At 48.8% G+C, this 24668-nt stretch overlaps 1 protein-coding gene across 2 annotated transcripts in view; it reads left to right on the top strand.

Annotated features, from left to right (window-relative positions):
* Positions 1-24668, top strand: part of TTF2 (transcription termination factor 2) — a 192744-nt gene that overhangs the window by 22816 nt on the left and 145260 nt on the right. For both annotated transcript variants that reach the window (XM_088446797.1, XM_088446796.1), the window contains exons 7-12: positions 338-464; positions 964-1152; positions 8534-8688; positions 10049-10130; positions 10610-10729; positions 13389-13539. In XM_088446797.1, coding sequence (XP_088302923.1) covers positions 338-464; positions 964-1152; positions 8534-8688; positions 10049-10130; positions 10610-10729; positions 13389-13539 — 824 coding nt within the window. The remainder of the gene's footprint in view (positions 1-337; positions 465-963; positions 1153-8533; positions 8689-10048; positions 10131-10609; positions 10730-13388; positions 13540-24668) is intronic.

The following is a 24668-nucleotide window of genomic DNA, read 5'->3' as shown; positions in this document are numbered from 1 at the left end:
ACACTATCAGAAGACACGTTCATAGCCATCGTATGTGGTCCCTCATAGGGAATAAACATTCAGGGGCGTATGTAATAGCACCAACCTGGTTTTGTTTTTTAAATGACCGCTCTTGTAAAAATATGGCCTTCATCTCGCCAGGGCCTTCATCTCACCGGCTGTTCCATACGCCCCTGAACCTCCGTGCTACAGGAGTCTTTCACCCTCTTTAGGAAGTGTAATAACTCCCCTCACTCACTAATAGATGCACTTTGGTGGGGTCACACTTCTGACATAGTCACTTTTAGGGGCACCAGGGAGATCTCACCTTAGTTACACTCCGTCCATCATGTTCCAGACTACTTTGGCATCGGTGAATCTCAAGGTGCTGCCGGACGGTGGAGAAAGGTTACGGAAGCAGGTCCACGATCTGGAAGATGCTCTGGGGTCTCTCTCCCTTTCCACTGGGGCCACGGAGGAACGAGGTGAGGGAGGGGGCTTATTCTTACTCCCATTTTTCTCCAGAATAGGTTCTGTATCACTCCTCTAATGTCTTTTTTTAATATTTTTAAAGTTCTGGGTTTTTATATTATATACCATTCGGGGCCATAAATTAAACCGGAATTACACAAACAGTTTTTCCGTCCCATCTGTTCTGGAGATTCCCAGCTTGTTGCCCTGTCCCCAGAGTTTACGTGGTGACACAAAATGTGGGCGAGTTGTGTAGCATGAGTTTTGGGGGAATACGGGTTGTGAAAGTGAAGTCCCAGGCTTCTCATAGCTTCTGTTTGTGGATTTGTCTCTGGTCACTCTGACTTAGATGGGCCATGTTCTGGGTTGTCAAAACCACTCCCCCATTAGCTTAATCACATGAAAAGAAAGATGATGTTGGGAGGAGCTTTGACAACACAAACCAACACGACAGTGAATTGTTGGCCATGATGACACATACAACTGGTCACGCTGGGCTCTTATCCCTTCCAGAGAGTGGCCAAGAGCGGAAGCCAAAGGCACATTCTGATCCAGTTCCCTCATTCAGCCGACCAGGCCTAGGAGACGAAAATCGGGGTGTTAAGCCGCTGGTCTTCCATGAGCTCCCTCCAAGTTCCCTCGGTGTCCACGGGTCCGGACCAGCTCTGAGCTCCAGCCAGAATTACAGCAACTTATATGGAGGTGAGGCCCTGCCTGTCTGCATGGTCTATGGTGAGGCACTTGGTGACTTCATGGGGCGAGAGCTGGGTGGTGTGTATTTGGCATCCTCTCTCGCCCAGTACTGTGTGATTATCTGTGTCACACCCTTTACTATTGTATTATAATGTAAGGTGGTGTACACGTTACTAAATGTCTCCAGGTGGGTTCTGTAGGTAGTAGGTATGGGCAGCTTATGTCCACCTGGGTATGTTATGGATGCCAGCCTCCTAGCGGCCTCAGTATCTGTTATGTCAGCCGCTAGCTAAAGAGTTTTCATGGCTTCCTCCGCTAGAGGCCGGCCATGTCGTGCCCGTGAGTTGGCAAACCAATTTTGCCCAGAAAGATTCTCTGGGATGCGACATGAGTTTAAGTGGATTACCCTTCATGGCATGACGTGTACTATGCCCGCCTTGGGTAGAGGTCCCAAGCAAAACACTTCATGTTGCTTCCCATTGGTGCTGGGTAGACGTGGGCACCAGTGGAGGCGGTCCCCAGCTAATATGACTGTGCTTTTATGTAAGGGTAGTGCACGTACGTCACTATAGCCATCCTCCCAACCCTGGAACTTACACAAGTACTAAAGTCGTACACAACATTTTCTTTGCCACAGATGAGGAGGCGCGGGGGGAGGAGTCTAAGTCTCAGATATTCCACCTCTTTGGTCTAAAAAGTGTCCCCTCATTTTAACTTGGCAGCTTTTCTAGTTGAAGAAACGCTCGGCCTCACTGCTCTGCTGCATTATTCCTGCGCATCGAAAGCGTTTAAGTTGAGGCAGCGAAAATGAGAAGAAAAAAAAAATTACCGTTTTCTTTTCCAAGTGAAGATTTTTTTTTTTAAATGAAAACCTAAACGTAGATTTCTTTACAATATAGAAAACTAAAGTATTTCTTTCTACTTCAGGGTCCATAGGGGGTCCACAGGGTTGACCTTGGGGTTATAGCTGGAACAGGATCCATGGGCACCACACAGTTAAGCTTTTAGCTCCCAGGATGCACTTGGGTCCTCCTCTATACCCCGCCCCCGAGCCACAGGCACCTCAGTGTAAGCTGGTGCCCGGCCGGAGTCGGTCACCGCGCAGGGGGGCTGCAGGAGCAGCCCCCAGAAGCTTTTTATTTTAAGTTAAATTTTATTTAGTTTTAATCTATTTTTACTACAGACGGCAGCGAAGGGCTGTCTGTACAGACGCCCACGCTGCCGCTCTGATCCCCGACTGGCGCCACGACGCCAGTACTGATCTGGGGATCGCGGCGGGAGGACAGAGTCCGTACTAGCCGGACTCTGTCTACCTCCCAGGACTGCTGCCGGAGTCGCCGGGGATTCAGGTAAGCCGCGCGTCGCTGGCTAGCGGCGGCGCGCGGAATGCCTTAAATGCAGTCCTTTAGCCTCCGGTCCTGGGGACAGACCGGAGGCTGCTGGCAGTGGCGGCGGGCCCCCCCCCCATAACCCGTGGGACCACTAGACCACCAGGGATAACCGGCAAGCGGGAAGCCAGCATCCCTGGGGTTATGGCCAGCCAGGGGAGGAAGCCTTCCCTGTCAGCGGCTCCTCCCCTCAGCTCAGCGCGCCTTTCAGCACGCAGTCTGGCGTCGCTGAGCTGCAGATTCCTCGGCCACTCCTCCTCTGAGGTCTCCAGCGGCCATTTTCCCACAGTGGCAGCGCAGATCTCAGGGAGCACGCGGACCGGTCCCCCTGTGTACCTCTCCCCTGATTAAGGACAGCGTACACAGCACTATAGCCCTCCCAGACACTGAATCTGGGCAGGTTGATTGTAGTGGAAAGGTGCAGTGAGTATATCTTCCTGCATGGTATGTGACTTTTGCTAGTGCTGCCTGTCTGTGCTTATTTTCCGCTTACTGTCAGCTTATACCTATCCCTTTACTTCTCCTACAAGCCCTGCAGGTGTGTGGGGGAGGGGCGTTTCTACTGACCTCACTTATATAGATCACGTATTTGTGAGGTCCGTCACATACAGTAGTGTGCTACTCAGTGCCATATTGTGGGCTGTTGTTCAGCACACCGGTGAGTGCGTTTTACTTCTACCCTGGTGCCAGATATATAATATATTCTGTCATGTCAGACGAGGAGGTTGAGCGCTCAGTGGCTCCGGTGTTGGCCTCCTGCGGACGCTGTTCTGCAGGAGTAGATAGGGAGGATTTGTCACAGGATGGCCTGTGTAGTCGATGCCAGGTGGCTCCTGGCCCATCCAGACCTTCTCTGGCGCAGGAACCACCGTGGGCGATGTTTTCTCAAGTGCTGGTGTCTATTGCGGACCGTCTGTCGGTCCCGACTGCTCTCCCTACTAGGGCGGTGCCCCAGCCGACCATCCCCCATTCCCCGGGTGTCCCGCAGTTATTGCGGAGTCCTCCTGGGTCTCAATCAGTTGGTCCCTATGCGGGGTTGCCTATGTATATACAGGCTTCCCCTGTGCCGCAGCAGCCTGTGGTACCTTTTCAGGCCCCTATGGCGACGCCTCCACCATGGGTGGATGTGCTCTCCAACTCCGTGCAAAATTTGGCGGCCGCTTCCTCGGCTTTTCAGTCAATGTTGCAGACTGACATGCCTTCTAGGATTTCTAAACGCCCACTCATGACACGGGCTGCTCAGGTATCGGACTCAGAGGGTTCCTCAGATGATGGGGAGGTCCCTGATGACACTGACTCGGACGCCTCGGTCCAGGAAATGGATACCAAGTCGTCCATTAATGTGCGAGCACTAGTTAGGGCGGTGCGAGCTATTCTTCTTATAGAGGATGAGGCACCGGTTCCTAGGTCGAAGTTTCCTAGTTTAAAAAAAAACTAAGGTGGCTTCTGCGGTGTTTCCCCTGTCGGATCAGTTGACGGATCATATGGCGGTAGCTTGGCAGGCGCCCAGTAAGAGATTCCTTCTTCAGAAGCGGTTGGCTTCTAATTACCCCTTCCCTGAGGCACATTGTAAAAAATGGGAAACTCCACCGGCGGTGGATTCCCATGTCACCCGTTTAACTCGGGGCGCCACCTTACCATTACCGTCGATATCCTCGCTGAAGGATCCCATGGACAGGAAAGTTGAGACTTGCTTAAAGTCTATTTACTCCCTCTCCGGGGCGGTGGCCCGACCGTCCATGGCCATTTCCTGGGTGGCCAAGGCCATTGAGGGGTGGGCCAATGCATTGGAAGATACCTTCCTGGACGACGCTCCGGATGTCCAGCGGGCGTTGTTGGGACAAATGAGGGACGCCGCTTCTTACATTGGAGAAGCTTCTTTAGATGCTAGTCTGCTGACCTCGCGGGTATCGGCTGCAGCGGTGTCTGCCCGCCGATCCTTATGGTTGCGGTCCTGGAGAGCGGACTCTGATTCAAAGAAAGGTCTGGAGGCCTTACCTTTCAATGGGGAATTACTATTTGGTCCGGACTTGGACAAAATAGTGGACACCCTGGCTAAATCCAAGTCTGCCTTCCTCCCTTCGGCGGCACTGCCTGCTAAGGTTCGGAGTTCGGCTTTTCGTTCCTTTCGGGTTCAGGGTAAGGCGAAAGGTCAGTCCTTCCCGAGACAGTCTGCGAGTAAGACGGCCTCTAAACCCAAGAAGCAAGCCTGGAGTGCTCGGCGCCCTTCTTCCAAGCAGGAAGATAAACCTGCGGCCTGATGGGACGGGCCTCCCTCTGGGGGACCTCAGAGTGGGAGGCCGACTTCTTCTATTTGCCCAGTGCTGGCACAATACCACAACGGATGCCTGGGTTCGAGAAGTGGTCTCCCAGGGGTACGCCCTGTCTTTTCGGCACAGACCACCCCACCAGTTTTTCTGCACAAGTCCTTCTCAGAACAAGACCAAGGCGTTACAGGTTCAGGAGGCTATAGAGTCCTTGCTGAAAGCAGGGGTCATTGTTCCCGTTCCTCTATCACAACGAGGGACGGGGTATTATTCGTCTCTGTTTCTGGTGCAGAAACCCAATGGTTCTCATCGCCCTATCCTCAACTTGAAGTCTCTGAACAAATTCCTCAGAGTTCCCAAGTTCAGGATGGAAACGTTACGTTCCATCATTCTGGCGATGGAACTGGGGGATTACATGGTGTCCCTGGACATCCAGGACGCCTACCTCCATGTTCCGATAGCATCTTCACACCAGCGGTATCTGAGGTTCGCTATCCTTCAACACCACTATCAGTTCCAGGCGCTACCCTTTGGTCTCTCCACGGCACCGAGGGTGTTCACGAAGATTATGGCGGTCATGGCCGCACATCTTCGGAACCAGAATGTACGGCTGCTGCCGTACCTGGACGACCTCCTGTTGCTGGCGAGCTCCCCGGAGGTACTGCTTCAACATCTCCACCTGACGATCGCTTGCCTGCAAGCGCACGGGTGGTTGATAAATTGGAAAAAGTCCTCTCTGATTCCATCACAGCGGATGGTTCATTTGGGAGCCCTGCTGGATTCGCGTCAGCAAAGGATCTTCCTGACTCCGGAGAAGGTCGCCTCACTACAGCTGCGGATACGCAGTTGCCTGAGCCGTTGCCGCCTGTCGGTCCATTCGGCTATGAGAGTTCTGGGGTCCATGGTGTCGACATTCGACATGGTGGAATTTGCCCAGTTCCATTCCCGGCCCCTGCAGGGGCTGATTCTATCAGAATGGAACGGGTTACCTCACTGGATCCGCTCTCAGGTGCTGGTGTTGTCTCCGGACGTTCGGCTATCTTTGGCTTGGTGGCTTCAGACAGCTCATCTGGTCGAGGGGCGCCCATTTTGGATCCCGGACTGGGTCCTGCTCACGACGGATGCCAGTCTCCGGGGTTGGGGGGCAGTGACCGGCTCTTTGTCGCTTCAGGGTCGTTGGTCAGCGGAAGAAGCACTTCTCCCCATCAACATCCTGGAACTGCGGGCAGTATACAAGGCCCTGCAGTCGTCCGGCCCCGCTCTTCACAGAAGGGCGGTACAGGTGCAGTCCGACAACGCCACCACGGTGGCGTATATCAATCACCAAGGCGGAACTCGCAGTCAGGCAGCGATGTCGGAGGTGTCTCGTATCCTGTCTTGGGCGGAGGGTCACATTCCAGCGATCTCAGCGGTCTTCATCCCCGGAGTCCTCAATTGGGAGGCGGACTTCCTCAGCCGTCACGACGTGCATCCCGGGGAATGGTCGCTTCACCCAGAGGTGTTTCAGCTACTCGTGGACAGGTGGGGACTGCCGGAGCTGGACTTGATGGCCTCCCGTCACAATCACAAGTTGCCCGTTTACGGGTCAAGGACAAGAGACGCAGGTGCAAGTCTGGTGGACGCGCTGTCGGTGACATGGACGTTTCACCTGGCGTATCTGTTTCCTCCGATATCCCTGCTTCCTCGGGTTCTGCGGAAATTCAAGCAGGACGGCGGCTTGCTCGTGCTGGTAGCCCCGGCGTGGCCCAGACGTCCTTGGTACTCCGATCAGAGGGGCCTCTCCATCGACGCTCCGTACCTTCTTCCTCAACGTCGGGACCTGTTGTCTCAGGGGCCCTGCCTTTACCCGGATCTGGGTCGGCTGTCTTTGACGGCGTGGCTCTTGAGACAGCCGTCTTGAGGTCTCGGGGCTTCTCCAGTTCGGTTATTGGTACGATGCTCAGGGCACGCAAGCCTGCTTCAGCACGGATTTATCACAGAGTGTGGCACACTTACTTTCAGTGGTGTGAGTCCAGACTTTATGATCCTCAGGTGTTCCGAGTTTCTAGGATCTTGGAATTTCTTCAGTCAGGATTGGATCTCGGCTTACGCCTTGCATCTCTGAAGGTTCATGTGTCCGCCTTGTCCGTGTGGTTTCAACGGCGGATTGCAATACTACCAGACGTTCACACCTTTTTCCAAGGTGTTCTCAGGATCCAGCCTCCCTTTGTGCCTCCTGTGGCTCCTTGGGACTTGGCGGTGGTGCTACGGGTCCTGCAGGGTCCTCCGTCTGAGCCTCTTGAGGCGGTGGAGCTCAAGTGGCTGACATTTAAGACGGTTTTTCTCCTGGCAATTGCTTCGGCCAGGAGGGTGTCTGAATTGGGGGCGCTTTCCTGTCGCCCTCCTTTCCTGATTTTTCACCAGGACAGAGCGGTGCTCCGCACTCGTCCTGAGTTTTTGCCCAAAGTGGTCTCGAAGTTCCATATTAATCAGGAACTTGTTGTGCCAGCTTTTCAGTCCCCTGATCTTTCAGCTGGTGAGACTTCCTTAGATGTGGTCCGGGCGCTTAGAATTTATGTAGACCGGACGGCTTCGGTTAGGAAGTCTGATTCCTTGTTTATCCTCTTTGGTTTTCACAAGAGGGGTTGGCCCGTTGGCTTCGTTCCGTTATTTGTGAGGCTTATGCACAGGAGGGCTTACCTGTGCCAGCCTCTGTTAAGGCTCATTCCACTCGTTCTGTGGGTCCCTCTTGGGCTGCTAGACGTGGCGCTTCTGCTGTTCAGCTGTGTAAGGCGGCCACTTGGTCTTCAATTCAAACGTTTTTGAGGTTCTATGCGTTTGACACCTTTGCCTCTCAGGATGCATCCTTTGGGCGCCGGGTACTCCTTTCAGCACAGGAGCGTCCCCGCCCTTAGTTGTACTGCTTTGGGACATCCCCAAGGTCAACCCTGTGGACCCCCTATGGACCCTGAAGTAGAAAACAAGAGATATGGTAAGAACTTACCTTTGTTATCTCTGTTTCTACGAAGTCCATAGGGTCCACAGGGCGCCCGCCCTGACGCACCAGGCTTCAAATGGGCTGTGTGGCTGGTCACCGGTTTTCCGTCTCCCATTTCTGTGAGTATGGTTTCTTGTGTGTTCCAGTCTTCCTTCTCTCTGTTCCATATTCTCCTCCGGCCTAGGCTGCTTACCAACTGAGGTGCCTGTGGCTCGGGGGCGGGGTATAGAGGAGGACCCAAGTGCATCCTGGGAGCTAAAAGCTTAACTGTGTGGTGCCCATGGATCCTGTTCCAGCTATAACCCCAAGGTCAACCCTGTGGACCCTATGGACTTCGTAGAAACAGAGATAACAAAGGTAAGTTCTTACCATATCTCTTGTTTTTTGATGAATATATATATAAAAAAGAACATTCGCTTTTAGTTCATGGTGTTTTCTGAAAGCACAAAGTCCTCTGGATAAAGCCGGTATAGCGTGTGCAGTATAGTATGTGTTGATTCTGCTTCCTGTGACTGTCGCAAAGTGGGCTCAGCACAAAAGGGAGAGCCCTCAGCAGCGCAGGGGTTAAACATATTTATACAGGGGCAGAACACGGCATGTTCAGCACAGCGGGGGTCTCAGAGCGTGGAGCGTGGCTTGTCACAGACCGCTCACCTGTGGACCGCCACTGAGTGGTGCTGATGGAGAGAGATTCCTGCGCCAGTATCGTGTACATAGCAGACCTGTATGTGCACTGATCTGTCCCTTCCCTGTCACAGCCCCTCAGTGGCAGAGCCTATATGGGGGCCGGATGACTGAGGAGCGGCTCTTCGCCATTAGAAATGCTACAAGCGAGGTCATTGATCACCTGCACAAGAGCCTGGAGTCCTGTCCTGGTCCTGAAAGTACTGCCGAGGATCCGCCAGGATTAAAGGTATTGTATAAAGCTGTCCTATCCCGCACCGCGCCGCAGGTCCCACTCTGCATGCACCGCGCCGCAGGTCCCACTCTGCATGCACCGCGCCGCAGGTCCCACTCTGCATGCACCGCGCCGCAGGTCCCACTCTGCATGCACCGCGCCGCAGGTCCCACTCTGCATGCACCGCGCCGCAGGTCCCACTCTGCATGCACCGCGCCAGTACTGGCCATACAGTGCATCCTCTTCTACACTGTCCTCTTGTGTTCTCCCCTGACCTGTCCAATTGTGCTGACCTCTCGTGCCCATCCCCCTCTATGCTGACCTCTCGTGCCCATCCCCTTCTATGCTGACCTCTCGTGCCCATCCCCCTCTATGCTGACCTCTCGTGCCCATCCCCTTCTATGCTGACCTCTCGTGCCCATCCCCCTCTATGCTGACCTCTCGTGCCCATCCCCCTCTATGCTGACCTCTCGTGCCCATCCCCCTCTATGCTGACCTCTCGTGCCCATCCCCCTCTATGCTGACCTCTCGTGCCCATCCCCCTCTATGCTGACCTCTCGTGCCCATCCCCCTCTATGCTGACCTCTCGTGCCCATCCCCCTCTATGCTGACCTCTCGTGCCCATCCCCCTCTATGCTGACCTCTCGTGCCCATCCCCCTCTATGCTGACCTCTCGTGCCCATCCCCCTCTATGCTGACCTCTCGTGCCCATCCCCCTCTATGCTGACCTCTCGTGCCCATCCCCCTCTATGCTGACCTCTCGTGCCCATCCCCCTCTATGCTGACCTCTCGTGCCCATCCCCCTCTATGCTGACCTCTCGTGCCCATCCCCCTCTATGCTGACCTCTCGTGCCCATCCCCCTCTATGCTGACCTCTCGTGCCCATCCCCCTCTATGCTGACCTCTCGTGCCCATCCCCCTCTATGCTGACCTCTCGTGCCCATCCCCCTCTATGCTGACCTCTCGTGCCCATCCCCCTCTATGCTGACCTCTCGTGCCCATCCCCCTCTATGCTGACCTCTCGTGCCCATCCCCCTCTATGCTGACCTCTCGTGCCCATCCCCCTCTATGCTGACCCCCTCGTGGCCATCCCCCTCTATGCTGGCCTCTCATCTGACCTGTCCAATTGTGCACCGCTCTCCGTGCTATGCCCCCACCCCATACACTGTCCTCTCCTGTCTCCCTCTGACCTGTCCTGTCGTTGCCACTTTCACCTCTGTGATGTCCCCTCATGCCCTCTATGATGACGTGGCATGTAGTGGGGTAGCTGGTATACGTGCTGAGCTCTGGACTCATCTGTCAGTCGGTCACCTCCGTCCTCCCTGCCCCCTCTCTGTGTCACCTTCCTCCTCACTGCCCTCTGTGTGTGTTCCAGATCCCGCTGCTCCTGCACCAGAAACAGGCCCTGATGTGGCTGCAATGGAGAGAGAACCAGAAGCCGCAGGGGGGGATTCTGGGTAAGTGTAATACATTTCTGTCCAGTAACCGCAACCGAACAACGTTGTACGCTCACACTGCATGGTACACACGGGGAAGTGCCCCCAGATATCAGTATCGGAGGTGTACGATCACACTGCATGGTACACACGGGGAAGTGCCCCCAGATATCAGTATCGGAGGTGTACGATCACACTGCATGGTACACACGGGGAAGGAAAGGAAGCGGGAAATGTGTAGAGGCCACTTGTGCCCCAGATATCAGATTGATGCTGCACTAACGCTGTTATTTATATGATATCGCTGTATTTAATGGACGGAAGCCCCACATGGTCACTGACTGAGAATACAGAGCCTAGTGTTTTTTTCATTGGCTTTCTATAATAGTGTGATGGTTTCACCCCTTGGTGTCCGCGCTGGCTGTCACCTAATCTGTGGGCATCTGTGCTGGGTGTCCGCGTTGGCTGTCGCCTGTAACTGTTTGTACATGTCTCTGCAGCGGATGATATGGGCCTGGGGAAGACGCTGACAATGATCGCCCTCATACTGGCTCAGAAACGCCAGCAGAAATCTGTGAAGGACGAAGGGAAGAAATTAGAGTTGTGGATTTCCAAAACTGGTAACGACTGTTCTGTGCCAGTGTGACACTGTGTGACTGTTCTGTGCCAGTGTGACACTGTGTGACTGTTCTGTGCCACTGTGTGACTGTTCTGTGCCAGTGTGACACTGTGTGACTGTTCTGTGCCAGTGTGACACTGTGTGACTGTTCTGTGCCAGTGTGACACTGTGTGACTGTTCTGTGCCAGTGTGACACTGTGTGACTGTTCTGTGCCAGTGTGACACTGTTGGTTGTCATTGATTATATGTTATTACGGTCTGTGTTGTACGACGTTACCTCCTCTCACATTATTACCACCCGTTATTACTTCGCTACCTAAACACTCTGTAGCCTAATGTATGACATTGGGTCTCTGTTACATGCCCGGGTACATTATGGTACATTGCTTTATTTGTGCATGTTCCATACAAAACACGCCGAGGTGGCGCAGTTGGCAAAAGCTGAAGCCTGACGCCAATAATGTAGATTCTCAGAGGATGTGATGGCATATGAGGCCTGAGTACGCCATCGGGGGGGACTTCCACCATATGAGACCTGAGTACGCCATCGGGGGGGGGACCTTCGCCATATGAGACCTGAGTACGCCATCGGGGGGGGGACCTTCGCCATATGATACCTGAGTACGCCATCGGGGGGGGGACCTCCGCCATATGATACCTGAGTACGCCATCGGGGGGACCTCCCGCCATATGGGTCTATACATACGTTCGTTCCCATCTGCAAGTTTGTGGCTGATTCCAGGACTCCGTTAGAGCTAGGAACTCCTACATTATTCAAAAAGGACATTTCTCACTGTGCAGCCTGCTAATGACTATAGTCCCTACCTTTTATTCTGTACTGTGCAGCCTTGTCCTGCTAATGACTATAGTCCCAACCTTTTATTCTGTACTGTGCAGCCTTGTCCTGCTAATGACTATAGTCCCAACCTTTTATTCTGTACTGTGCAGCCTTGTCCTGCTAATGACCATAGTCCCAACCTTTTATCCTGTACTGTGCAGCCTTGTCCTGCTAATGACCATAGTCCCAACCTTTTATCCTGTACTGTGCAGCCTTGTCCTGCTAATGACTATAGTCCCAACCTTTTATCCTGTACTGTGCAGCCTTGTCCTGCTAATGACTATAGTCCCAACCTTTTATTCTGTACTGTGCAGCCTTGTCCTGCTAATGACCATAGTCCCAACCTTTTATCCTGTACTGTGCAGCCTTGTCCTGCTAATGACCATAGTCCCAACCTTTTATTCTGTACTGTGCAGCCTTGTCCTGCTAATGACTATAGTCCCAACCTTTTATTCTGTACTGTGCAGCCTTATCCTGCTAATGACCATAGTCCCAACCTTTTATTCTGTACTGTGCAGCCTTATCCTGCTAATGACTATAGTCCCAACCTTTTATTCTGTACTGTGCAGCCTTGTCCTGCTAATGACCATAGTCCCAACCTTTTATCCTGTACTGGGCAGCCTTGTCCTGCTAATGACCATAGTCCCAACCTTTTATCCTGTACTGGGCAGCCTTGTCCTGCTGTGTAGATCTGAGTATTGATGAAATGATGTCATCATGTTGGAATGTAATGACCGTGTGAGCTCTGACCCCTCCCACCAATGTCGGTGATGTCACTTCCAGAGAGATCCAGCATAACGCACATCTACAGTTTCCACACACTTCTGTTATTCCCCATACTTCATGGTGACATCACAGACACTCCTGGGTACACAGGCCACACACAGAGAGAATAAACACTCTGTAGGGGAGAAAAGTTGGGGATGTCCCAAATAGTACAATAGTAATGGTGAAAGGAAAATAGGTCATACTAAGGATGATCTATATCCGTGGTTCTCAAACACTGTCTTCAGGACACCCAACACGGGTTAAGTTTTGTGGGTCACCCAGAAGGCCACCGAGCATATGCACAGGTGCATCACCAGCTGTCACATTTCCCAGTCCACCCAGCAGGTGCACAGGTGTATCACCAACTGTCACATTTCCCAGACCACCCAACAGGTGCACAGGTGCATCACCAGCTGTCACATTTCCCAGACCACCGAGCATATGCACAGGTGCATCACCAGCTGTCACATTTCCCAGTCCACCCAGCAGGTGCACAGGTGTATCAGCAACTGTCACATTTCCCAGACCACCGAGCATATGCATCACCAACTGTCACATTTCCCAGACCACCGAGCATATGCATCACCAACTGTCACATTTCCCAGACCACTGAGCATATGCACAGGTGCATCACCAGCTGTCACATTTCCCAGACCACCAACAGGTGCACAGGTGTATCACCAACTGTCACATTTCCCAGACCACCCAACAGGGGCACACTTGCCAAGTGTCACATTTTAAAGATCCTCAGGTGTCTGGAAATATGAACTGTTTGGGGTTCGAGTTTGAGAACCACTGATCTATATATTAACATCAAGTGCTGATAAGAGAAACCAACAGAAAGGGAAAAAAAGAGGGTGAGGAGCGATTAAAGAGAGAGGAAACAAACCAAATCCTCTCCAGGGACAACATCTAGTGAGTATGTATAGATCTCTGTTGCTGCAGTGGGAGCTGTCGGGGAAATGGAGACCTGCGGCTGTCGCTGCCCATTACTGAGTTAGAACAGATAAATGGGGCAGATGGTGACTGAATTTCTTCCTTTCCCCTCTCCCAGATTCCACTCTGACGGCCTGCCGCGGGACTCTGATCATCTGCCCGGCGTCGCTCGTTCACCATTGGAAGAAGGAGGTGGAGAAGAGGGTGTGTGATGGCAAATTGCGCGTCTATCTGTATCATGGCCCCAACAGGGAGAGAAACTGCTCTGTGTAGGTACCGTCTGTCCTTCTCCGGTTACTGATTGGGTATGCAGGGGCACATTGCGCTCATCCATAGTGCACCCACGCAATCCCCGCTGTTCCCTGTGTTCTTCTCATCACTCCTCCTTTCACCAAATGTGTTACAGGTACCTGTGTGTATAATGATCTTTCATTTACAGTATATTAGATTAACTCCTTTAATATAATGTGTGTAATGTTTTTTACTGACATGTTGTAGTGATTATACCAATTTTGAACACTAGATGGCAGCATCACACAGTGTCATTCCCACACCTGTCTCATTGATGGATGATTTGTAATGTCCTATTTTTCTACTTCAGGGTCCTCAGGGTGACCTTGGAGTATAGGTGATGATGGGGGTCATCCAGGCACCACGCAGTTAATTTTTCTTCCCAGGATGCACTGGGTCCCTCTCCTATACCCCGCCCCCGGGCCAGAGGCACTTCTCTCCTATACCTCGGGCCAGAGGTACTTCTGTTTTGTTGGGTGCCCGGCCGGTGTCGGGTCACTGAACGCGGTGGGGCTGTTCCAGCCCCTGAAGATCTTCATTTCTTCTGAGTAGACAGCACAGACAGTCCAGCGGATGTCCGTGCTGCCGCTCCGTCACCCCGCCAGCGCCGGTACTTTGATGAGGATCTCGGCTAGCAGGGACCCCAGAGGATCCCTGGACTGTGGCAAGGCGCGATGGGGGATTTGGGTAAGCAGCGTGCGCCAGCGATGGGTGCCCACTGATGCACAGTCCATTTTGTCCCCAGGGTTGGGGGCTCCCTGGGGACGGCCGCAGGTGGAGCTAGGCACTGAGTCCTGCGCTTCCACTAGACCATCAGGGAGGTCTGGGCTGCAGTTTTCGGGAACGCTCCAGCGGCCCAGGGGTTAATTGCAGGCCAGGGGAGGATGCCTTCCCTGTCTTACAGCCGGCTCCTCCCCGCTGCATACAGCGCCTTTCCACTGCGGTCTGGCGGGCTGTGACAGCGCTCCTCCCCCTGGTCCGCCTCCTCTGAGGTCTCCGGCGGCCATTTTCTCTGGCACTAGCGCCGGTCTCATGGGTGGTGCGGAGCCCGGGTCCCCCTGCATACCTCTCCTCCTGTAAGGTCAGCGTATGTAGCATAATTCCTACCAGACTCTGTGTAGTTGATAGTACTGCCATTAGTGCAGGTGGAAGTCTTCTGCATGGTGTGTGACTTATGTTAGCGCTGTCTGACTGTACTTTCTTTCCTCTGTCAGCCATTTTACTTTCCCTATACTTCCTCTTCTCACCAGCCCTCACGGTACCAGTGCTGTCAGGGTGGGAATTTACCTCACAGTTGCAGCCTTTGTCTATGTGGTGGGTTACATACAGTGCGCACGCTATCCTTACCATGTCTGGTAATGATGAGTCTGTGCAAAACGTTACCCCTGTCCTGCTCCAAATGTAAGGCAGGACTAGGGGAAGGGGATGTGGTTACCGGGGGCTTATGAGCAACATGTTATGTCCTCTCAGGTCCACCTACTGTCTCTACCTCTGCGCAGGAACCTCCCTGGGCTTGTTTTCCTCAGCCATTACAAACCATTGTGGGACGTTTGGCGGCTCCCCCTGAGTTTCCCCATTTGGGGTTCACGCAGCAGCCGGTGATCCCATCTTCCGTACAGGGGTTTCCCCGGCAGATGATGGTGGAGCAAGGCCTCCCTCAGCAGACACCACCTCCTCAGGTTTCTCCGGAGCCTATTTGGGTAAATTCTCTGTCTACCACGGTGCAAAACCTGACAGATGTTACAGGGTGAATCACCGCTTCGGCCTGCCAAGAGACCACTACGGTCATCTCAGTCTACTCATTATGATGATAACATGACATCGGACGACGGTGAGATTCATGACTTCTGTGACTCTGAACCCCCCCATCAGGATGTAGATCCTAAGTCAAATATTTGTCTCCGGCCTATTACGGGCGGTACGTGTGGTCATAGTGATTGAGGACGAGGAACCTCCAGCAACGAAGTCCAAACATGACTTTTTCAAGGATGTTAAGGGTACCGCTGCCATATTTCCTCTGTCTGATCAACTAGTGGATCATTTGGAGGAGGCTCAGACGTCTGGCTCACGCTTATCCCTTTGTGGGGGATTATTTCTCTAAATGGGAGACTCCTCCTCAGGTGGATTCGCATGTGACACGCCTGGTTAAGAGTGCGACTCTGCCCAGGCCGTCCATGTCCTCTTTGAAAGATGTTACGGACTGGAAAGTGGAAGTAGGCTTAAAGTACATTTAGTCCCTTTCAGGAGGGGCCTCCTCGCCGCCCATGGCCGTCTGCTGGGTTGCCAGCCTACTTCTATTAATGAGGCAGCTTTAGACCTCAGCCTCGTAACATCCAGGATTTCAGCTGCGGCTATTTCAGTGCGTCGCTCCCTATGGTTGCGCTCTTGGAGAGCGGATGCTGACTCTAAGATAGGGCTGAAGTGTTTACCTTCCAACGGACAAGTCTTGTTTGGTCCGGATTAGGATAAAATTGTGGATGCTGCTGCTGCCAAATCTGCGTGTCTCCCCTCAGCTCCTGCTCCCTCGAGGTCTGGGACCTCGTCCTTTTCAGCCCTGTCGCCCTCAGGAAAAACCTAAGGCTCAGTCTTGCTGCCAAGACTTGTTTTCTTCTGCCTATTGCATCCGCCAGAAGAGTGTCTGTCTGATTTGGGGGCTCTCTTGTCATTCCCCATTTCTGGTTTTTCACCAGGACAGGGCGGTGCTTTGGACTCGCCCTGGCTTTCTTCCTAAGGTGGTCTCTAGTTTCCAAGTTAATGAGGAAATTATTGTGCCGGCCTTTAATTCCCCAGACGTCTCGGCAGATGAGGCCTCATTGAATGTGGTGCGTGCCCTCAGGATTTATGTGGACCATACCAGTTCCCTTCAGAAGTTAGACTCCTTGTTTGTCCTCTACGGATTCCACAAGAAGGCATGGCCAGCCAATAAACAAACTTTGGCTAGATGGCTTTGCATGGCTTTCACTCATGAGGGCCTTCCAGTGCTGCCCTCTGTTACTGCTCATTCTACTCGGTCTGTGGGTCCTTTTGTGGGCAGCTCGCCGTGACACCTCGGCTGTTCAGCTTTGTAAGGCGGCCACGTGATCTTCTGTCCAGACCTTTCTGAGGTATTATGCATTTGATACCTTTACCTCTCAGGATGCTTCCTTCGGGCAGCGGATTCTCCTCTCGGCACAGGAGCTTCCCCACCCTTGAGGGTACCTCTATGGGACAACCCCAAGGTCACCCTGTGGACCTCCTATGGACCCTGAAGTAGAAAATGAGAGATGGTAAGAACTTACCTTTTTGTTATCTCTTTCTATGAATTCCATAGGGTCCATAGGACACCCACACTGACGCACCTGTGCTTCAGATGGCCTTCACTCTGTTCACCGGTTTTCTGTCTACTTCTGTGTGAGTAGTGTGATTCTTCAGTGTTCTAGTCTTTCTATCTTCCTTCCCTTTCCTCCCTCACTCGGCCGTTGGCTTGCTACGAAACAGAGGTGCCTCTGGCCCGGGGCTGGGGTAAAGAAGAGGGACCTAGTGCATCCTGGGAAGAAAAACGTACTGCGTGGTGCCCGGTTGACTCCCATCATCACCTATACCCCAAGGTCACCCTGTGGACTTCATAGAAAGAGAGATAACGTGTAGTGGTGTAAGAGCCCTGTGATTATTATAGATTGAATGTGTAGTGGTGTAAGAGCCCTGTGATTATTATAGATGGAATGTGTAGAGGTGTAAGAGCCCTGTGATTATTATAGATGGAATGTGTAGAGGTGTAGGAGCCCTGTGATTATTATAGATGGAATGTGTAGGAGCCCTGTGATTATTATAGATGGAATGTGTAGAGGTGTAAGAGCCCTGTGATTATTATAGATGGAATGTGTAGGAGCCCTGTGATTATTATAGTTGGAATGTGTAGGAGCCCTGTGATTATTATAGATGGAATGTGTAGAGGTGTAAGAGCCTGTGATTATTATAGATGGAATGTGTAGAGGTGTAAGAGCCCTGTGATTATTATAGATGGAATGTGTAGAGGTGTAAGAGCCCTGTGATTATTATAGATGGAATGTGTAGGAGCCCTGTGATTATTATAGATGGAATGTGTAGGAGCCCTGTGATTATTATAGATGGAATGTGTAGAGGTGTAAGAGCCCTGTGATTATTATAGATGGGATGTGTAAGAGCCCTGTGATTATTATAGATGGGATGTGTAGGAGCCCTGTGATTATTATAGATGGAATGTGTAGGAGCCCTGTGATTATTATAGATGGAATGTGTAGGAGCCCTGTGATTATTATAGATGGAATGTGTAGGAGCCCTGTGATTATTATAGATGGAATGTGTAGGAGCCCTGTGATTATTATAGATGGAATGTGTAGGAGCCCTGTGATGATTATAGATGGAATGTGTAGGAGCCCTGTGATTATTATAGTTGGAATGTGTAGGAGCCCTGTGATTATTATAGATGGAATGTGTAGGAGCCCTGTGATTATTATAGATGGAATGTGTAGTGGTGTAAGAGCCCTGTGATTATTATATATGGAATGTGTAGGAGCCCTGTGATTATTATAGATGGAATGTGTAAGAGCCCTGTGATTATTATAGATGGAATGTGTAAGAGCCCTGTGATTATTATAGATGGAATGTGTAGGAGCCCTGTGATTATTATAGATGGAATGTGTAGGAGCCCTGTGATTATTATAGATGGAATGTGTAGGAGCCCTGTGATTATTATAGATGGAATGTGTAGGAGCCCTGTGATTATTATAGATGGAATGTGTAGTGGTGTAAGAGCCCTGTGATTATTATATATGGAATGTGTAGGAGCCCTGTGATTATTATAGATGGAATGTGTAAGAGCCCTGTGATTATTATATATGGAATGTGTAGGAGCCTGTGATTATTATAGATGGAATGTGTAGGAGCCCTGTGATTATTATAGATGGAATGTGTAAGAGCCCTGTGATTATTATAGATGGAATGTGTAGGAGCCCTGTGATTATTTTTGATGGAATGTGTAAGAGCCCTGTGATTATTATAGATGGAATGTGTAGGAGCCCTGTGATTATTATAGTTGGAATGTGTAGGAGCCCTGTGATTATTTTTGATGGAATGTGTAAGAGCCCTGTGATTATTATAGATGGAATGTGTAGAGGTGTAAGAGCCCTGTGATTATTATTGATGGAATGTGTAGAGGTGTAAGAGCCCTGTGAGTATTATAGATGGAATGTGTAGGAGCCCTGTGATTATTATAGATGGAATGTGTAGAGGTGTAAGAGCCCTGTGAGTATTATAGATGGAATGTGTAGGAGCCCTGTGATTATTATAGATGGGATGTGTAAGAGCCCTGTGATTATTGTAGATGGAATGTGTAGAGGTGTAAGAGCCCTGTGATTATTATAGATGGAATGTGTAGGAGCCCTGTGATTATTATAGATGGGATGTGTAGGAGCCCTGTGATTATTATAGATGGAATGTGTAGAAGTGTAAGAGCCCTGTGATTATTATAGATGGAATGTGTAGAGGTCTAAGAGCCCTGTGATTATTATAGATGGAATGTGTAGAGGTGTAAGAGCCCTGTGATTATTATAGATGGAATGTGTAAGAGCCCTGTGATTATTATAGATGGAATGTGTAGAGGTGTAAGAGCCCTGTGATTATTATAGATGGAATGTGTAGTGGTATAAGAGCCCTGTGATTATTATAGATGGAATGTGTAGGAGCCCTGTGATTAATATAGATGGAATGTGTAAGAGCCCTGTGATTATTATAGATGGGATGTGTAGGAGCCCTGTGATTATTATAGATGGAATGTGTAGTGGTATAAGAGCCCTGTGATTATTATAGATGGAATGTGTAGGAGCCCTGTGATTAATATAGATGGAATGTGTAAGAGCCCTGTGAGTATTATAGATGGAATGTGTAGGAGCCCTGTGATTATTATAGATGGAATGTGTAAGAGCCCTGTGATTATTATAGATGGGATGTGTAGGAGCCCTGTGATTATTATAGATGGAATGTGTAAGAGCCCTGTGATTATTATAGATGGAATGTGTAGAGGTGTAGGAGCCCTGTGATTATTATAGTTGGAATGTGTAGGAGCCCTGTGATTATTATAGATGGAATGTGTAGAGGTGTAAGAGCCCTGTGATTATTATAGATGGAATGTGTAGGAGCCCTGTGATTATTATAGATGGGATGTGTAGGAGCCCTGTGATTATTATAGATGGAATGTGTAGGAGCCCTGTGATTATTATAGATGGAATGTGTAAGAGCCGTGTGATTATTATAGTTGGAATGTGTAGGAGCCCTGTGATTATTATAGATGGAATGTGTAGAGGTGTAAGAGCCCTGTGATTATTATAGATGGAATGTGTAAGAGCCCTGTGATTATTATAGATGGAATGTGTAGGAGCCCTGTGATTATTATAGATGGAATGTGTAGGAGCCCTGTGATTATTATAGATGGAATGTGTAGGAGCCCTGTGATTATTATAGATGGAATGTGTAAGAGCCCTGTGATTATTATAGATGGGATGTGTAAGAGCCCTGTGATTATTATAGATGGGATGTGTAAGAGCCCTGTGATTATTATAGATGGAATGTGTAAGAGCCCTGTGATTATTATAGATGGAATGTGTAGAGGTGTAAGAGCCCTGTGATTATTATAGATGGAATGTGTAGGAGCCCTGTGATTATTATAGATGGAATGTGTAAGAGCCCTGTGATTATTATAGATGGAATGTGTAAGAGCCCTGTGATTATTATAGATGGAATGTGTAAGAGCCCTGTGATTATTATAGATGGAATGTGTAAGAGCCCTGTGATTATTATAGATGGAATGTGTAAGATCCCTGTGATTATTATAGATGGAATGTGTAAGAGCCCTGTGATTATTATAGATGGAATGTGTAGGAGCCCTTTGATTATTATAGATGGGATGTGTAGAGGTGTAAGAGCCCTGTGATTATTATAGATGGAATGGGTAAGAGCCCTGTGATTATTATAGATGGAATGTGTAGGAGCCCTGTGATTATTATAGATGGAATGTGTAGGAGCCCTGTGATTATTATAGATGGAATGTGTAGGAGCCCTGTGATTATTATAGATGGAATGTGTAGGAGCCCTGTGATTATTATAGATGGAATGTGTAGGAGCCCTGTCATTATTATAGATGGAATGTGTAGGAGCCCTGTGATTATTATGGATGGAATGTGTAGGAGCCCTGTGATTATTATAGATGGAATGTGTAGGAGCCCTGTGATTATTATAGATGGAATGTGTAGAGGTGTAAGAGCCCTGTGATTATTATAGATGGAATGTGTAAGAGCCCTGTGATTATTATAGATGGAATGTGTAAGAGCCCTGTGATTATTATAGATGGAATGTGTAGTGGTGTAAGAGCCCTGTGATTATTATAGATGGAATGTGTAAGAGCCCTGTGAGTATTATAGATGGAATGTGTAGTGGTGTAAGAGCCCTGTGATTATTATAGATGGAATGTGTAGAGGTGTAAGAGCCCTGTGATTATTATAGATGGAATGTGTAAGAGCCCTGTGATTATTATAGATGGAATGTGTAAGAGCCCTGTGATTATTATAGATGGAATGTGTAAGAGCCCTGTGATTATTATAGATGGAATGTGTAGAGGTGTAGGAGCCTGTGATTATTATAGATGGAATGTGTAGTGGTGTAGGAGCCCTGTGATTATTATAGATAGAATGTGTAGGAGCCCTGTGATTATTATAGATGGAATGTGTAGAGGTGTAGGAGCCCTGTGATTATTATAGATGGAATGTGTAGGAGCCCTGTGATTATTATAGATGGAATGTGTAGGAGCCCTGTGATTATTATAGATGGAATGTGTAGGAGCCCTGTGAGTATTATAGATGGAATGTGTAGAGGTGTAGGAACCCTGTGATTATTATAGATGGAATGTGTAAGAGCCCTGTGATTATTATAGATGGAATGTGTAGAGGTGTAGGAGCCCTGTGATTATTATAGATGGAATGTGTAAGAGCCCTGTGATTATTATAGATGGAATGTGTAAGAGCCCTGTGATTATTATAGATGGAATGTGTAGTGGTGTAGGAGCCCTGTGATTATTATAGATGGAATGTGTAGGAGCCCTGTGATTATTATAGATGGAATGTGTAAGAGCCCTGTGATTATTATAGATGGAATGTGTAGAGGTGTAGGAGCCCTGTGATTATTATAGATGGAATGTGTAGGAGCCCTGTGATTATTATAGATGGAATGTGTAGGAGCCCTGTGATTATTATAGATGGAATGTGTAGGAGCCCTGTGATTATTATAGATGGAATGTGTAAGAGCCCTGTGATTATTATAGATGGAATGTGTAGGAGCCCTGTGATTATTATAGATGGAATGTGTAAGAGCCCTGTGATTATTATAGATGGGATGTGTAGGAGCCCTGTGATTATTATAGATGGAATGTGTAGTGGTGTAGGAGCCCTGTGATTATTATAGATGGAATGTGTAGGAGCCCTGTGATTATTATAGATGGAATGTGTAGGAGCCCTGTGATTATTATAGATGGAATGTGTAGAGGTGTAAGAGCCCTGTGATTATTATAGATGGAATGTGTAGAGGTGTAAGAGCCCTGTGATTATTATAGATGGAATGTGTAGGAGCCCTGTGATTATTATAGATGGAATGTGTAGGAGCCCTGTGATTATTATAGATGGAATGTGTAGGAGCCCTGTGATTATTATAGATGGAATGTGTAGGAGCCCTGTGATTATTATAGATGGAATGTGTAGGAGCCCTGTCATTATTATAGATGGAATGTGTAGGAGCCCTGTGATTATTATGGATGGAATGTGTAGGAGCCCTGTGATTATTATAGATGGAATGTGTAGGAGCCCTGTGATTATTATAGATGGAATGTGTAGAGGTGTAAGAGCCCTGTGATTATTATAGATGGAATGTGTAGGAGCCCTGTGATTATTATAGATGGAATGTGTAGGAGCCCTGTGATTATTATAGATGGAATGTGTAGAGGTGTAAGAGCCCTGTGATTATTATAGATGGAATGTGTAAGAGCCCTGTGATTATTATAGATGGAATGTGTAAGAGCCCTGTGATTATTATAGATGGAATGTGTAGTGGTGTAAGAGCCCTGTGATTATTATAGATGGAATGTGTAAGAGCCCTGTGAGTATTATAGATGGAATGTGTAGTGGTGTAAGAGCCCTGTGATTATTATAGATGGAATGTGTAAGAGCCCTGTGATTATTATAGATGGAATGTGTAGAGGTGTAGGAGCCCTGTGATTATTATAGATGGAATGTGTAGAGGTGTAGGAGCCCTGTGATTATTATAGATGGAATGTGTAGGAGCCCTGTGATTATTATAGATGGAATGTGTAGGAGCCCTGTGATTATTATAGATGGAATGTGTAGGAGCCCTGTGATTATTATAGATGGAATGTGTAGGAGCCCTGTGAGTATTATAGATGGAATGTGTAGAGGTGTAGGAACCCTGTGATTATTATAGATGGAATGTGTAAGAGCCCTGTGATTATTATAGATGGAATGTGTAGAGGTGTAGGAGCCCTGTGATTATTATAGATGGAATGTGTAAGAGCCCTGTGATTATTATAGATGGAATGTGTAAGAGCCCTGTGATTATTATAGATGGAATGTGTAGTGGTGTAGGAGCCCTGTGATTATTATAGATGGAATGTGTAGGAGCCCTGTGATTATTATAGATGGAATGTGTAAGAGCCCTGTGATTATTATAGATGGAATGTGTAGAGGTGTAGGAGCCCTGTGATTATTATAGATGGAATGTGTAGGAGCCCTGTGATTATTATAGATGGAATGTGTAGGAGCCCTGTGATTATTATAGATGGAATGTGTAGGAGCCCTGTGATTATTATAGATGGAATGTGTAAGAGCCCTGTGATTATTATAGATGGAATGTGTAGGAGCCCTGTGATTATTATAGATGGAATGTGTAAGAGCCCTGTGATTATTATAGATGGGATGTGTAGGAGCCCTGTGATTATTATAGATGGAATGTGTAGTGGTGTAGGAGCCCTGTGATTATTATAGATGGAATGTGTAGTGGTGTAGGAGCCCTGTGATTATTATAGATGGAATGTGTAGGAGCCCTGTGATTATTATAGATGGAATGTGTAGGAGCCCTGTGATTATTATAGATGGAATGTGTAGAGGTGTAAGAGCCCTGTGATTATTATAGATGGAATGTGTAGAGGTGTAAGAGCCCTGTGATTATTATAGATGGAATGTGTAAGAGCCCTGTGATTATTATAGATGGAATGTGTAGAGGTCTAAGAGCCCTGTGATTATTATAGATGGAATGTGTAAGAGCCCTGTGATTATTATAGATGGAATGTGTAAGAGCCCTGTGATTATTATAGATGGAATGTGTAAGAGCCCTGTGATTATTATAGATGGAATGTGTAAGAGCCCTGTGATTATTATAGATGGAATGTGTAGAGGTGTAAGAGCCCTGTGATTATTATAGATGGAATGTGTAGGAGCCCTGTGATTATTATAGATGGAATGTGTAGTGGTGTAGGAGCCCTGTGATTATTATAGATGGAATGTGTAGGAGCCCTGTGATTATTATAGATGGAATGTGTAGGAGCCCTGTGATTATTATAGATGGAATGTGTAGGAGCCCTGTGATTATTATAGATGGAATGTGTAGAGGTGTAGGAGCCCTGTGATTATTATAGATGGAATGTGTAAGAGCCCTGTGATTATTATAGATGGAATGTGTAGAGGTGTAAGAGCCCTGTGATTATTATAGATGGAATGTGTAGGAGCCCTGTGATTATTATAGATGGAATGTGTAAGAGCCCTGTGATTATTATAGGTGGATTGTGTAGGAGCCCTGTGATTATTATAGATGGAATGTGTAAGAGCCCTGTGATTATTATAGATGGAATGTGTAAGAGCCCTGTGATTATTATAGATGGAATGTGTAGGATCCCTGTGATTATTATAGATGGAATTTTAGGAGCCCTGTGATTATTATAGATGGAACGTGTAGGAGCCCTGTGATTATTATAGATTGAATGTGTAGAGGTGTAAGAGCCCTGTGATTATTATAGATGGAATGTGTTGGAGCCCTG

Source organism: Taudactylus pleione, unplaced genomic scaffold (genome assembly GCF_031769625.1).
Source record: "Taudactylus pleione unplaced genomic scaffold, aTauple2 ptg000405l, whole genome shotgun sequence".
NCBI lineage: Eukaryota > Metazoa > Chordata > Amphibia > Anura > Myobatrachidae > Taudactylus > Taudactylus pleione.
This window is presented reverse-complemented; position numbering and strand designations above follow the sequence as displayed.